Source organism: Colobus angolensis, unplaced genomic scaffold, assembly GCF_000951035.1.
Source record: "Colobus angolensis palliatus isolate OR3802 unplaced genomic scaffold, Cang.pa_1.0 Scaffold137, whole genome shotgun sequence".
Lineage (NCBI taxonomy): Eukaryota > Metazoa > Chordata > Mammalia > Primates > Cercopithecidae > Colobus > Colobus angolensis.
Window position 1 is genome coordinate 5,778,078 of NW_012114455.1, and position 13,431 is coordinate 5,791,508.

The 13,431-nt window shown below is 50.8% G+C and overlaps 1 protein-coding gene across 1 annotated transcript in view; it reads left to right on the top strand.

Annotated features, from left to right (window-relative positions):
- ST14 (suppression of tumorigenicity 14 (colon carcinoma)) overlaps positions 1-13,431 on the top strand; it is an 86,075-nt gene that overhangs the window by 57,311 nt on the left and 15,333 nt on the right. The window contains exons 2-9 of the mRNA XM_011934733.1: positions 5,607-5,789; positions 6,046-6,173; positions 6,385-6,455; positions 7,253-7,410; positions 7,627-7,662; positions 7,951-8,191; positions 11,564-11,703; positions 12,054-12,151. Coding sequence (XP_011790123.1) covers positions 5,607-5,789; positions 6,046-6,173; positions 6,385-6,455; positions 7,253-7,410; positions 7,627-7,662; positions 7,951-8,191; positions 11,564-11,703; positions 12,054-12,151 — 1,055 coding nt within the window. The remainder of the gene's footprint in view (positions 1-5,606; positions 5,790-6,045; positions 6,174-6,384; positions 6,456-7,252; positions 7,411-7,626; positions 7,663-7,950; positions 8,192-11,563; positions 11,704-12,053; positions 12,152-13,431) is intronic.

The following is a 13,431-nucleotide window of genomic DNA, read 5'->3' on the forward strand; positions in this document are numbered from 1 at the left end:
GGTTTCCCCATGTTGGCCAGGCTGGTCTCAAACTCCTGACCTCAGGTGATCTGCCTGCCTTGGCCTTCAAAAGTGCTGGGATTGCAGGCACGAGCCACCGCACCTGGCCACTTTTGCTACTTTTTTTTTGAAATGGAGTTTCGCTCTTGTTGCCCAGGCTGGAGTGTAATGGCACGATTTTGGCTCACTGCAACCTCAGCCTCCCAGATTCAAGTGATTGTCCTGCCTCAGCCCCCTGAGTAGCTGGGATTACAGGTGTCCACCACCATGCCTGGCTAATTTTTTTGTGTTTTTAGTAGAGATGGGGTTTCACCACGTTGCCCAGGCTGGTCTCAAACTCCTGACCTCAGGTCATCCGCCTGCCTTGGCCTTCCAAAGTGCTGGGATTAGAGGTGTGAGCCACCACGCCCGGCCTACATTTCTTTTTTTTTTTTTTTCGAGACAGAGTCTCACTCTCTTGCCCAGGCTGTAGGGCAGTGGCGGGATCTCAGCTCACTGCAACCTCCGCCTCCCAGGTTCAAGCCATTCTCCTGCCTCAGCCTGCTGAGTGGCTGGGACTACAGGTGCGTGCCACCACGCCTGCCTAATTTTTTTGTATTTTTAGTAGAGACAGGGGTTTTACCATGTTGGTCAGGCTGGTCTCAAACTCCTGACCTCAAATGATCCACCTGCCTCAGCCTCCCAAAGTGCTGGGATTGCAGGCAGGAACCACTGTTCCCGGCTACATTTCTTATACTTATATACACATACACAGTCTGTTCAGAGTCTAGCCGAAATCTCTGTTTTCTCATTCTTAAGTATGATAAGACTAAGTATGATAAGACTAAGTATGATAAGACTCAGTATGATAAGTATCATTCTTAAGTATGATAAGACTACCAGAAGCCACCAGATGTCTAAAGAAAACCTAGCCTGAAAGAAAGTCAAAGGGGAAGTTCCAAAGATAATATAAAAATATCTAGTTGCAACTGGGTGCAGTGGTGCACCCTGTAGTCCCAGCTACTCAGGAGGCTGAGGCAGGAGGATTGCTTGAGCCAGGAGTTCAAGACTAGCCTGGGCAACATAGCAAGACCCTGTATCTTAAAAAGAAAAAAAAAAAAGATTGCATTGCATCTATAGCTAAATTTGAGAATAGACATCTTAATATTGAGTCTTCTAATCCATGAACAGCATATATTGCTTAACTAATTTAGGTCTTTTAGAATTTTTCCCAGCAGTATTTTGCATCTTTCAGTGTACAGGTTTTGTGCATTTTCTGTCAGATTTACCTCTAAGTATTTCATATTTTTGAAGCTATTGTAAATGGTGTCTTTTAGTTTTAGTTTCCAGTTGTTCATTGCTGATACGCCAGTACAAAGACAGCTATGGGAGTGTTTCTGGCAGCTCTATTTGTAATGACCTCAGATTGGAGACACCCCAAATGTCCATCAATAGGTGAACAGGTAAACACATGCTTGTGTACCCAAACGATGGGATAAATGCAGCAACAACCGAAAGGCATGCACTGCTGTGCACACAGGAACCTGGGTGAGTCTCAGAGGAATCATGCGGAATGAAAGTAGCCAGATGGAAGAGTGCATACTGCAGAATTCTATTTACATAAAGCTCTGGGAAAAGCAGCCTGAAGCAGATGCGTGGTTTCTTGGGGACAGGAAATGGATTCAGGGAGGAACATGTGGGAGGGGCCAGGAGGAGACTTTGAAGGCCACGGACATGGGCATCATCTTAGCTGTGGATGGTTTCATGGGTGCATATGGATGCCCAAAATTGTACACTTAAATATTTACACTTCATTTTATGCAGTAATACCTCAATGAAGCTATTTTTTAAATGTAATGGAAGGTTTGCAAGAGCAAGTCAAAGAAATTCCCAAAATAGAACCAAACGCTGAAGAAACGCAAAATACGGGAGAGAAAAGACAGCTGGAGGTGTAGAGGATCCATTCTTATCTGTGATGTTCCAAAATGTCACCACAGTACAGTCTGTTTGGCTACATGTGCTGCTTCATTTGTCTTTCTCACCATTCACCGAGCCCTTTGAATTGGAAGGTTTAGGACTCTCTTCAGCTCTTGGAAATATCCTTCCAGTATTTCTTTGGTAATGGTCTCTTCTCTGCCAGGCTCAGAAAAGATTGGGCTCAAGTATTCTGGAAGACAGAGGTGAGACAAGAAAGGACATTGTTGGAAATCCCCAAATCTCCACCTCGGCCCCAAGCCAAAAGACAAAGACCCCACAGACTCCCACAGTGGATGGGAAAAGTAGTCTGGAGAGATCGAATCAAAGAATGTCTGGGCTTGAGGACCCCAGGTACAGAGGAAAGCTGTCGTGAGAGGTGAAAAGAAGGGGAAAGAGTCTCTTCGCCTACATGTTCCTGAATGCTAGTGGCTGGGTTTAAATCACTCCAGCCAGGAGATTAGAAAATTATTCTCTGGAGCAATGGAACCATCCACAGGAAGATGTATATAGTCTAACAGTTGGGAGTGCCCAGAAAAAAATCTGTTGCGCCACTTACTTGTGTCCCCGCAAGTGAAGCCAGTTGTGGCAAGGCATGCACACAGAGCTTCCAAACAGCCTTCAGGAGCTTGTTTCTAAATAAAAATAACCACCCAGGATCCCCCAGCATTTGAGGAAAGTCTTCAACATTGAAGAGAAAGTCAAAAACAGAGAAAAGATACTCAGTGGAAATATAAAGATGAGAATGTTTTGCATTCATGAAGCAAATACAAGATGCCATAAAAGAGGAAAATTCAAAGAACAAGAAAGCTCTTAGAAATTAAAATTTTGATACCAAGAATGAAAAACTCAATTGAAAGGTTAAAAATAATGAGATGGATAATATGGAGAAAGGATAAATAGAGGATAAATATAATAAGGATTAAAGAAAGGTAGACCAGGGAAGATGAAAAGGAGACATAATCTAAAAAATAAGACAGGAAAATCACTTTGGGAGGCTGAGATGAAAGGATAGCTTGAGGCCAGGAGTTCGAGACCAGCCTGGGCAACATAGCAAGACCTTGCCTCTACAAAAAATTATTAAAAAATCAACTGGACACGGTGGTGTACAGCTATAGTCCTGCCTACTCAGGAGGCTGAGGTGGGAGGATTGCCTGAGCTCCAGAGTTCAAGGTTACAGTGAGCTATGATTAGACCACTGCACTCCAGCCTAGGCAACACAGCAAGACCCTGTCTCAAGGAAACAAAAAGACCCAATTCCAAGCACATCCTCAAGGCTTTCAAAGAAAGACAATGAAGTCATAAGTAAAAGATAATGAGTTTATAATATTATCATATTTCTCAAAAGCAAATTAGAAGCTAAAAAACAATAGAGCCATCAGAATTCTTTTCTTTTCTTTTCTTTTTCTGAGACAGTTTCAGTCTGCCACCCAGGCTGGAGTGCAATGGTGCAATCTCAGCTCACTGCAACCTCTGCCTCCTGGGTTCAAGCAATTCTCCTGCCTCAGCCTCCCGAGTAGCTGGGATTACATGCACGTGCCACCACACCCAGCTAATTTTTGTATTGTTAGCAGAGACGGGGTTTCACCACGTTGGCCAAGCTGGTCTTGAACTCCTGACCTCAGATGATCCACGTGCCTTGGCCTCCCAAAGTGCTGGGATAACAGGCGTGAGCCACTGCATCCAGCCTGAGCCCTCAAAATTCTAAGTGAAAATTATTTTAAACCTGTAGTTCTATACCCAGCCAAACTTCCATAAATGTGAGTGTAGAATTAAGGTATTTTCAGAAACATGCAAAGTATCAAAAAATATTCTTCTCAGAAAGTAAATGTTCGTCTCTTCTGGGTCTTTATAGTTAGAAAAAAATTTTAAAAAAGTATATGTTCCACCAAAATGAAGTGTAACCCAAGAAAGATGAAGACATGGAATCCAGGAAATAAGAGTTTTAATGCAGAAGAAGATTAAGAAAAATCCCAGGGTGATGGTGAAGGAAGTTCTGGACAACTGCTATGAGAAAGGACAGGGGGCTCTCGAAGTGTGGCCCTCGGGAAGAAGATGAAATAAGTTATTCAACAGATTTTATATGTAGAAGATTGAGAAGAGTACTGCAGAGCTCTTAGACCGTATGTAAAGATTTGGGTACAAATTAAAAAGTAACCCCAGTAAGTGAAAATTCACAGCAGGAAAAACAAAGAAATTGTACGAAGAAAGGAAGCATAATAGTGAACAATATTTTCACAGACTAATAATGAAAACGTAGAGTATGGATATGATTTTTTTTCAACTTTGGGCTTCTAACTATTGGGAGGATTGGGAGAGAAAGGGCGGAAGGACACTAAAATCCACATTGTCATAATAGAAAGTCAACCGATTTCTAGATGGATGAGTCAAGAGATTATGGTGTTGCCATATTGTTTAGAAATCTAAATAATATGGCAGCTTGAACACATTTTAAGTGGCCGTCTGGAATGTGTTTCTGTGTGTGATATTAGATCAACTCACAAATATAGCCAATTAGGAAACCAAAATTGGAGTTATAAGTATCCCAGTAAGGCAGGAGTGAGGAGACTCTTTCATGCAGTGAGTTGATAGTGGGTAAATGTCACAAACTAAGACATGTCAGCTTAAATTTACACTGTCGAATTATGAGATCACCACCAGAAGAACGACATCGGGAAACCGTTAAAAGGGCCAACACATGTGGGTTTGGGATGGGCTGTTGCTTTTGTTGTGAGCCGTATTGAGGGGGTGTGAGGTAGTTAAACCGAAAGTGCCACAGCGCCAGGCCATGGTGCGTCCCCAGGATTCAGGGTGGGTAGATGGCATGTGCTGTGGGCAGAAACCTTTGCCAGTCCGTCGCTGTGGGCAGCAGACACCCCACCTTCCCCTCCGTATTCTGGCCCCTCCTCATGGACACCCTTGGCAGGGAGGACCCCAGGGAAGTCGCCATCCTGTTTGTTGGGCATTTGGTTTGTTTGCTTTTCCTTCTCTTGGGGCTGCGCATGGGTGTGGGTTCCCACAGTGGGCCTCTCGCTGTGCTTCCCGGTCCTGGACTGGGGTTCCCAAGGTTAAACACAGAGCCGTTTTTTTCCACAACGGCACCACCTTTTTACTTTTGGCTGGTTAAGGCCACTGGGTAGGGTGTGCAGCTGAGTGCTGGCCACAGGCTCCTGGGCCAGGTGATAGGGGACTGAATCTGGTAGGGGCTGTGTCCGAGTGAGCAGGGCCTGCTCGCAGAAGTCTGCACAGGGGCACCACAGTTGCCAGTCATGGTCCTGGCCTGGGGCCCCTCTCCGGGCCGGGGCACCCACCTATGTCAAAGATGATTCACTGAAGGGAAGACCTCGAAGACCGAGTTTCCACAGCCCTTCACTGCGTTTTAATTTAAATGAACAATTCGTAAGCAATGATCGCCTGGTGCTGTCCAGACCCTGAGATGTGTGGTCGGGAAGGCCGACCTCACGTTCCTCCAGAGCATGCTCGGGGTTCATGTCGCGGAGTCTGCGCTCTGGGCAGTGGTCCCCATGCCTCTGGGGGAAGCCCCCTTCTTCTCACCCAAGCCCCTGCTTTCTTCTTTCACCCAAGCGGGACCTCACAAAATGTGAACATCTTCCCCAGCGGGGCGCAGGGGGAAAGGGGTGAGAGGGTCTGAGTGGTGGCACCTCTCTCCCGGCAGAAAGTGAATGGCTTGGAGGAAGGCGTGGAGTTCCTGCCGGTCAACAACGTCAAGAAGGTGGAGAAGCATGGCCCGGGGCGCTGGGTGGTGCTGGCCGCCGTGCTGATCGGCCTCCTCTTGGTCTCGCTGGGGATCGGCTTCCTCGTGTGGCATTTGCAGTGTGAGTAAAGCGGGGGCTGGCTCCGGGGAGGACGAAGAGGGGTGGCTGTCCCTCCTCCCTCAGTGGACAGACCCAGGGCCGCCTACTGAGGACACGAGGGTCTCTTGGCCTCTCTGGAACCCCGATGGGGAGTGATGGGAAGCAGTCAGGGCTGGCCCATTGCTCCCTCCCGGCATTCATTCCCCGTTGTGGATGGCGAGGGACAGGCGGGGGTGGTACCGCCTCCCCTGACCGAGCGCCTTCTGGTCTCACACAGACCGGGACGTGCGTGTCCAGAAGATCTTCAATGGCTACCTGAGGATCACGAATGAGAATTTTGTGGATGCCTACGAGAACTCCAACTCCACTGAGTTTGTAAGCCTGGCCAGCAAGGTGAAGGACGCGGTGAGTGCGGCCTGCCCAGAGCCCTACCTGGCTGTGTGCCCTGGTGTCCCACCTGCTGGGCAGCAGGGACATACCTCGCCTGTGCTCCCAGGGCCTTGGGATGGGGGTGATCTGGGACGGGGCCCCAGGTCCCGGAGGGGAGGGGGCAGCCCGGGCTTAGGGCAGCGTCATTGCTGTGTGGGACCCGCCTTGAGTCTCTGCCCTTCCTCAGCTGAAGCTGCTGTACAGCGGAGTCCCGTTCCTGGGCCCCTACCACAAGGAGTCAGCCGTGACAGCCTTCAGGTGGGTGCAGAGAGAAGGCTCACTGGGATGCATCCCAGACTGGCTGGGAGTATGATTGGGGTGCAGTGTATGGGGCAGAAAGCAGGAGATGGTGCTGGAGGTCCTGGCCTGGAGAACCAAGGAGGGTCGTCGCCGTGTCCTCCTGTGTGTTACTTGGCAGCCTGACTCTTCTGCCCCACGGCAAAGGTGACTGCTGCTGTTGCTGTGATGAACTGCCCAAAGGCCTGTGAAGTGCTTGGCATGATGCCAGGAATGGCTGTGATTCTTTGTTGTTTTTCCAAATGTGGGTTTGGGGGAGTTGGGGCGCTGAGGCAGGCTTCAATGAGTCCCCGTATTTTCTGTGCTTGTACAGTTTTTCACGCATACTTTTGTAAAACAATAGACTTTATTCTCAAACTGCTTTTTATTTTGCTAGTTCGTTTGAACCCTGGGGAATGCTGAGTGGCAGGTGGCATTCCCAGTTCCTTTCTCAGGTCAGAAAACAGGCTCAGGAAGGTGACACTTGGGGTGTCCTTGCTTGTGGCCAAATTCCAGTGGGTTCCCCCCGCCTCATTCCTACCCCTGGGCGGCCTCCAGAATTGGTCTGGTTGGGGATGAGACTGAGCGCAGCGGGCAAAGGGGCAAGTCCTCTTGCTTCGGGGTGGGAAGATGGGTGACACGAAAGAGGAGCTGGGGCAGGGCCTCTGCAGATGGAGGGCCCAGGTGGGCCCCCGCGGCTGTTGCCCTGGAGCCGCTCTAAGTGCACGTGGGGGCAATGGGGCCCAGAGCTCCGCCTCAGGCCCCCGCTCTCTCCCCAGCGAGGGCAGTGTCATCGCCTACTACTGGTCTGAGTTCAGCATCCCGCAGCACCTGGTGGAGGAGGCCGAGCGCGTCATGGCCGAGGAACGCGTAGTCATGCTGCCCCCGCGGGCGCGCTCCCTGAAGTCCTTTGTGGTCACCTCAGTGGTGGCTTTCCGTGAGTCCGAGGGCCAGGGGTGGGCATGGGACTGGCCAGCCTTCCAAGGAGTGGGGCTGGGCCCTGGACCATTGCAGGGGACTGGCACTCCCAGGGCCCAGTGCACCAGAGAGAAGATTACGTGCTGGCCGGGCACTTCCCTTTAGATAATAAGGAAGCAGGAATAAGGAAATGGATTGTATCAGGAAATTCTTTATTCTCCTTCTTATTCTTCAGCCACTGACCCCAAAACTGTACAGAGGACCCAGGACAGTAAGTATCGTGCCCACCTCCTCCTCTGGGTGGGGAAGGGGGGGGATGTGGCCAGATGCCCTTGAGCCAGTGGGGTCCCCAGTGCATGTCCCTGTGAATGAAGTATACTATGATGATCTTTCCAGGCCCTTCCTCTTCCAGGCCCTTCTGAGAAGCCCCTTTCCTGATTTCCCGAGGCCTGGGGCAGCCTGGGGCATCTCAAAGGGGCCAGGCCCACGGGGTCTCAGGTTCCTCCCCCAGCTCTGCCCAGTCCTGCCCCCACACACGCCCTTCTCGTCTCCTGCACAGACAGCTGCAGCTTTGCCCTGCACGCCCGCGGTGCGGAGGTGATGCGCTTCACCACGCCCGGATTCCCTGACAGCCCCTACCCGGCTCATGCCCGCTGCCAGTGGGCCCTGCGGGGGGATGCCGACTCAGTGCTGAGCCTCACCTTCCGCAGCTTTGACCTCGCATCCTGTGATGAGCGCGGCAGCGACCTGGTGACGGTGTACAACACCCTGAGCCCCATGGAGCCCCACGCCCTGGTGCAGTGAGTACCCCGGGGGCCGGGTGGGGCTGTGGGAGCTTGGCAGCTGCCCCATGGGGGCCAGCTTCTTCAACGGATTGCAGCACAGGCCTGGGATACAGTTTACGACTCTTGGCCACAGGCCACTGCCAAACGTCCAGGCAGCAAGGGGCATGTGCGGTGTGATCCTCAGCTGGAGCTCCAGTGGAGTCTGAGAGGTGATTTTTCTCAGCCTTGGCAAGGCAGAGGAAGGCTCTGTGGTCCCCAGATACCAAATCCAGCCTGTGCAGGGTGCGCCCCCCTGAACTACCAGAGAGAAGGCTCTGCCCACAGTTGTAAAATGTAGGCTTTGTTATTAAGCTATATGAAGGCCAACAGATCAGGAGATGACTGCCCTTGAAAAGACAATTTTGTTGGCGGGCATGGTAGCTCATGCCTATAATCTCAGCGCTTTGGGAGGCTGAGGTGGGAGGATCTCTTGAGGCCAGGAGTTTGAGACTAGCGTGGGCAACAAGACTCTGCCTCTATAAAAAATAAAAAGCTTAGCTGGGTGTGGTGGTGCATGCCTACTCAGAAGGCTGATGCAGGAGGATCTCCAACTCAGGAGGTCAAGGCTGCAGTGAGCTGTGATTGCACCACTGCACTCCAGCCCGAGCAACAGAGCAAGACCCTGTCTCAGGCTACATGAGGAAGCACTAGGTTGGTCAAGGGGTAACAGAAATGAGGGGAAAATGTAAGCAAGAGCCTTTATTATGGACCGGGCATGGTGGCTCATGCCTGTAAGCCCAGCACTTTGGGAGGCCAAGGCGGCTGGATCACTTGAGGTCAGGAGTTTGAGACCATCCTGGCCAACCTGATGAAACCCCATCTCTACTAAAAATACAAAAATCAGCTGGGTGTGGTCTCTACTAAAAATACAAAAATCAGCTGGGTGTGGTGGTGGGCACCTGTAATCCCAGCTACTCGGGAGGCCAAGGCAGGAGAATCACTTGAACCTGGGAGGCAGAGGTTGCAGTAAGCCAAGATCGCACCACTACACTCCAGCCTGGGCAACAGAGCAAGACTCTGTCTCAAAACAACAACAACAACAAAAAGAGCCTTTATATGGTTTACACAGAAAAGGCAAGACAAATCAGGGTGAGAGGTTTAGAATTGACTTGTTTGAATAATTTCAGTAGGCTCTGGGGCATAGGAGCTGTTCCTAGTTCTCTGATACTTGGGTGTGGGGTGGTTAGGGCAAAGAATAGTGGCCCTGAGTGTGAGATCCTTTTGGAGGAGGTGGGGCTGGGCCCTCCATGGGTGGGTTTGTATAGGGAAGGTTTGCTTGCAGGTGAGTCCTTTCCTATCTCTAAGCATTGGCCAGCCCTCCACAGTCAGCAGGGCCCCAGATGTCAAAGCACCCGCATTACAGAAAACGGAAAGGCATGGTTAATGCAACTGTGGGATACCCCACATCAGGGTGGAGCGTACTGCATAGAGGTGCTGTGCGTGGTGGGTGAGCTGCCTCTCCTGCACTCGCTGGGCCAGAGCCTTCTGTGGCTGACTATGGAAATGAGCTGGGCGGACGTTTAATGATTAATAATGGGCTAAAATTCAGGCCAAGAATAATCTAGAACCATCTGCTGCCACAGCTTCGCAACCAGGACTTCTTTTCCATCTCTCTAATTTATTAATCGTACAACAAAGAAGTACATGGTCCTAGTGGGAAAAAGAAATTGACAAGCGAAAGGAAGACTAAAGTCATTCGTCATCTTACTGCCTAGAAATAACCACTGTTAATTCTTTTTCTTTGAGACAGAGTCTCGCTCTGTCGCCCAGGCTGGAGTGCAGTGGCAAGATCTCCGCTCACCGCAACCTCCGCCTCCCAGGTTCAAGCAATTCTCCTGCCACATCCTCCCGAGTAGCTGGGATTACAGGCATGCACCACCATGCTCAGCTAATTTTTTTTTTGTATTTTTAGTAGAGATGGGGTTTCACCATGCTGGTCTCGAACCCCTGACGTCAGGTGATCCGCCTGCCTTGGCCTCCCAAAGTGCTGGGATTACAGGCATGAGCCACAGCACCTGGCCAAAGTTTTGATGTCTATTCTCCCTGCCTTTTTTGCTGTGTGTGTGTTAAGAAATAGGATTATCCCATGCATGCAGTTTCATTACCTGCTTTAACAAATGAAGCATATTATGATGATCTTTCCATATCAGTCACCCTGTCTCTCAGGCTTTTTATAAAGTTGCATTGTTTGGAAGGCGAGGACACAATCAGGATGATATGGTTGTGAGCAGTGTGGGCTCTGGAGCTTGAATGCCTGAGTTTCAATTCTAAGCCTGCCACTTATTAACCATGGGATGTTGGGCAGGTGACTGAAGATCTCTGCATCTCACTTTCCTCACCTCTGAGACAGGGATAACAGTATCTACTTCATAGACCTGTTACGAAGATTGTGAGTTAATAGATTGAAGAGCACCGAGAACCATGCCAGGCATGTTCCTCTTTTTTTTTTCTTTCTTTTTTTTTTTTTTTTTGAGTGTCCTGGTTGCCCAGGCTGGAGTGCAGTGGCACAATCATAGCTCACTGCAACCTTGAGCTCCTGAGGCTCTGGCCTCGCCCCTGAGCAGCTGGGACTACAGGCAAGCGCCACCATGCCCAGCTAGTTTTTTTGATTATGGAGATGAGGTGTCACTCTGTTACCCAGGCTGGTCTGAAACTCCTGGCCTCAAGGAATTCTCCTGCCTCGCGGCCTCCCAATATTCTGGGATTATAGGCCCGACCTTGGCATGTTCCTGATAAATGTTGGTTGTTACCACTGCTATTGTTCTGATTGAACCCACAGCTTATGTAGTAAATCCTCTGTTGTGGGCATGTATCATGTCTACGGTGTTGCTTTTTTTTTTTTTTCAAGATGGAGTCTCGCTCTGTCACCCAGGCTGGAGTGCAGTGGCGCTGTCTTGGCTCATTGCAGCCTCCGCCTCCTGGGTTCCGGCGATTCTTCTGCCTCAGTCTCCCGAGGAGCTGGGATTACAGGCATGCGCCACGACACCTGGCTAATTTTTGTATTTTTAGTAGAGATGGGGTTTCACCGTGTTGGCCAGGCTGGTCTTGATCTCCTGACCCCAGGTGATCCACCCACCTTGGCCTCCAGGCGTGAGCCACTGCACCTGGCTGGGTGTTGCTCTTTTAAACAAAGGTGAACCGTTTATCAGTAACTCCTTCCGTCAGTGATTGTGTGGGGGAGGGACTTACCTGAATGAAGGTCTCTGTGACTCCATTCTTAGCCCTCTGTGGATGGGGCCAGAGTTAGGGATGGGGTCCTTGGGCACCTCTGCCTGGGAGCCTGGTTTGGGCGTGTGAGAAGCTTGGGTTCTGTCGGCTCTTCCTAATGCCCACCCTCTGCCCCGACAGGTTGTGTGGCACCTACCCTCCCTCCTACAACCTGACCTTCCTCTCCTCCCAGAACGTCCTGCTCATCACGCTGATAACCAACACCGAGCGGCGGCATCCCGGCTTTGAGGCCACCTTCTTCCAGCTGCCTAAGAGGAGCAGTAAGGAAGGGCAGGGCAGGGCAGAACTGCCCGTGGGCCGCGGACAAGGGGAAGGCCTTAGTGGGGGTGACTGAGCTTAGGAGGCCACAGGCTGGACCCTGTGGCTGGGGAGCTGGCCTAGGTCAGCAGCAGAGGCTGAAACTTGAGCCAAAGGCATCTGGCTGACCGCCTGGGTCAGGAGCCCTCCTGAAGCTTCAGCAGCCGACACCCGGCCTTCCTGGCTGCGCACTTGCTGTGCAGCATCCAGGCGTCCAGGAGGCAGCTCCAGGCCTCAGGCTGCAGAGTCCTCGCCTGCCTGCTTGGCTGGGCAGGTTCCTGACCCTCTTGCTTTCTCCCACCTTTCCTCTCAGGGTGTGGAGGCCACTTACGTAAAGCCCAGGGGACATTCAACAGCCCCTACTACCCGGGCCACTACCCACCCAACATTGACTGCACATGGAATATTGAGGTAGGAACTATGGGGTATGTGAACATGTGTGTGTGTGCGTGTGAGCATGTATATGCACATGTGTATGTCTCCCTGTGTGTATGTGTGCATACATGTGTGTGCATGTGTTTGCATATGTGTACGTGTGTGCGTGTGTGTGTGTGTGTGTGTGTGTGTGTGAGAGAGAGGTGGATGGCAAATGAGGAAGACAGAAGAAAGGGAAGAGGAGATCCTTTATTAACCCCAAAGAGGCAGCCAAATGTGGTGACTCACACCTGTAATCCCAGCACTTTGGGAGACCAAGGAGGGAGGATCACTTGAGGCTAGGAATTCAAGATGAGCCTGGGCAACATAGTGAGACCTCATCTTAAAAAAAAAAAAATACAAAAATTAGCCAGGCATGGTGGTGCATGCCTGTGGTCCCAGCTACTCAGGAGGCCGAGGTGGGCGGATCATTTAAAGCCAGGAGTTAAAGGCTACAGTGAGCTATGACAGTGCCATTGCACTCCAGCCTGGGCAACAGTGAGACCCTGTCTCAAAAACAGCAAAAACAAATAAACAAATCCCAAAGAGACCATGTGTCTGGGGGTCAGGTCGTCCCCCGCAGTGTCAGGCAGACCCAGACTCTTATCCTAGCTCCTTGTCAGGTGACAGAACGACCTGGGCAGTTGCTGAAGGTCCTTGGGCCTCAGCTTGCTCCCAGGTGAAGTGAGGGTGATAGTGCCTGGGTCTCGGAGGTGCCGTCAGGAGGAAATCAAAGAAGGTGTGTGAGAGAAGAGAGTCACCAGTCTGTGCCACTCACGCCATCCCAGCCCGAGCTGCCTCCCTTTCCTTTCTTTAAAAATGTCAGGAGGGCCAGGCGTGGTGGCTCATGCCTGTAATCCCAGCACTTTGGGAGGCCAGGCAAGTGGATCACAAAGTCAGGAGTTCAAGACCAGCTTGGGCAACATGGTGAAACCCTGTCTCTACTAAAAATACAACAATTAGCCGGGTGTGGTGGCCCGTGCCTGTAATCCCAGCTGCTCGGGAGGCTGAGGCAGGAAAATCGCTTTAATCTGGGAGCCAGAGGTTGTGGTGAGCCGAGATCTTGCCACTACACTCCAGCCTGGGCGACAGAGCGAGACTTCGTCTCAGAAAAAAAAGAAAAGAAAAGAAAAGAGGCCAGGTGTAGTGGCTGGCGCCTGTAATCCCAGTACTTTGGGAGGCCAAGGCAGGCAGATCACCTGAGGTCAGGAGTTCGAGACCAGCCTGACCAACATGGTGAAACCCCATCTCTACTAAAAATACAAAAAAAATTATCT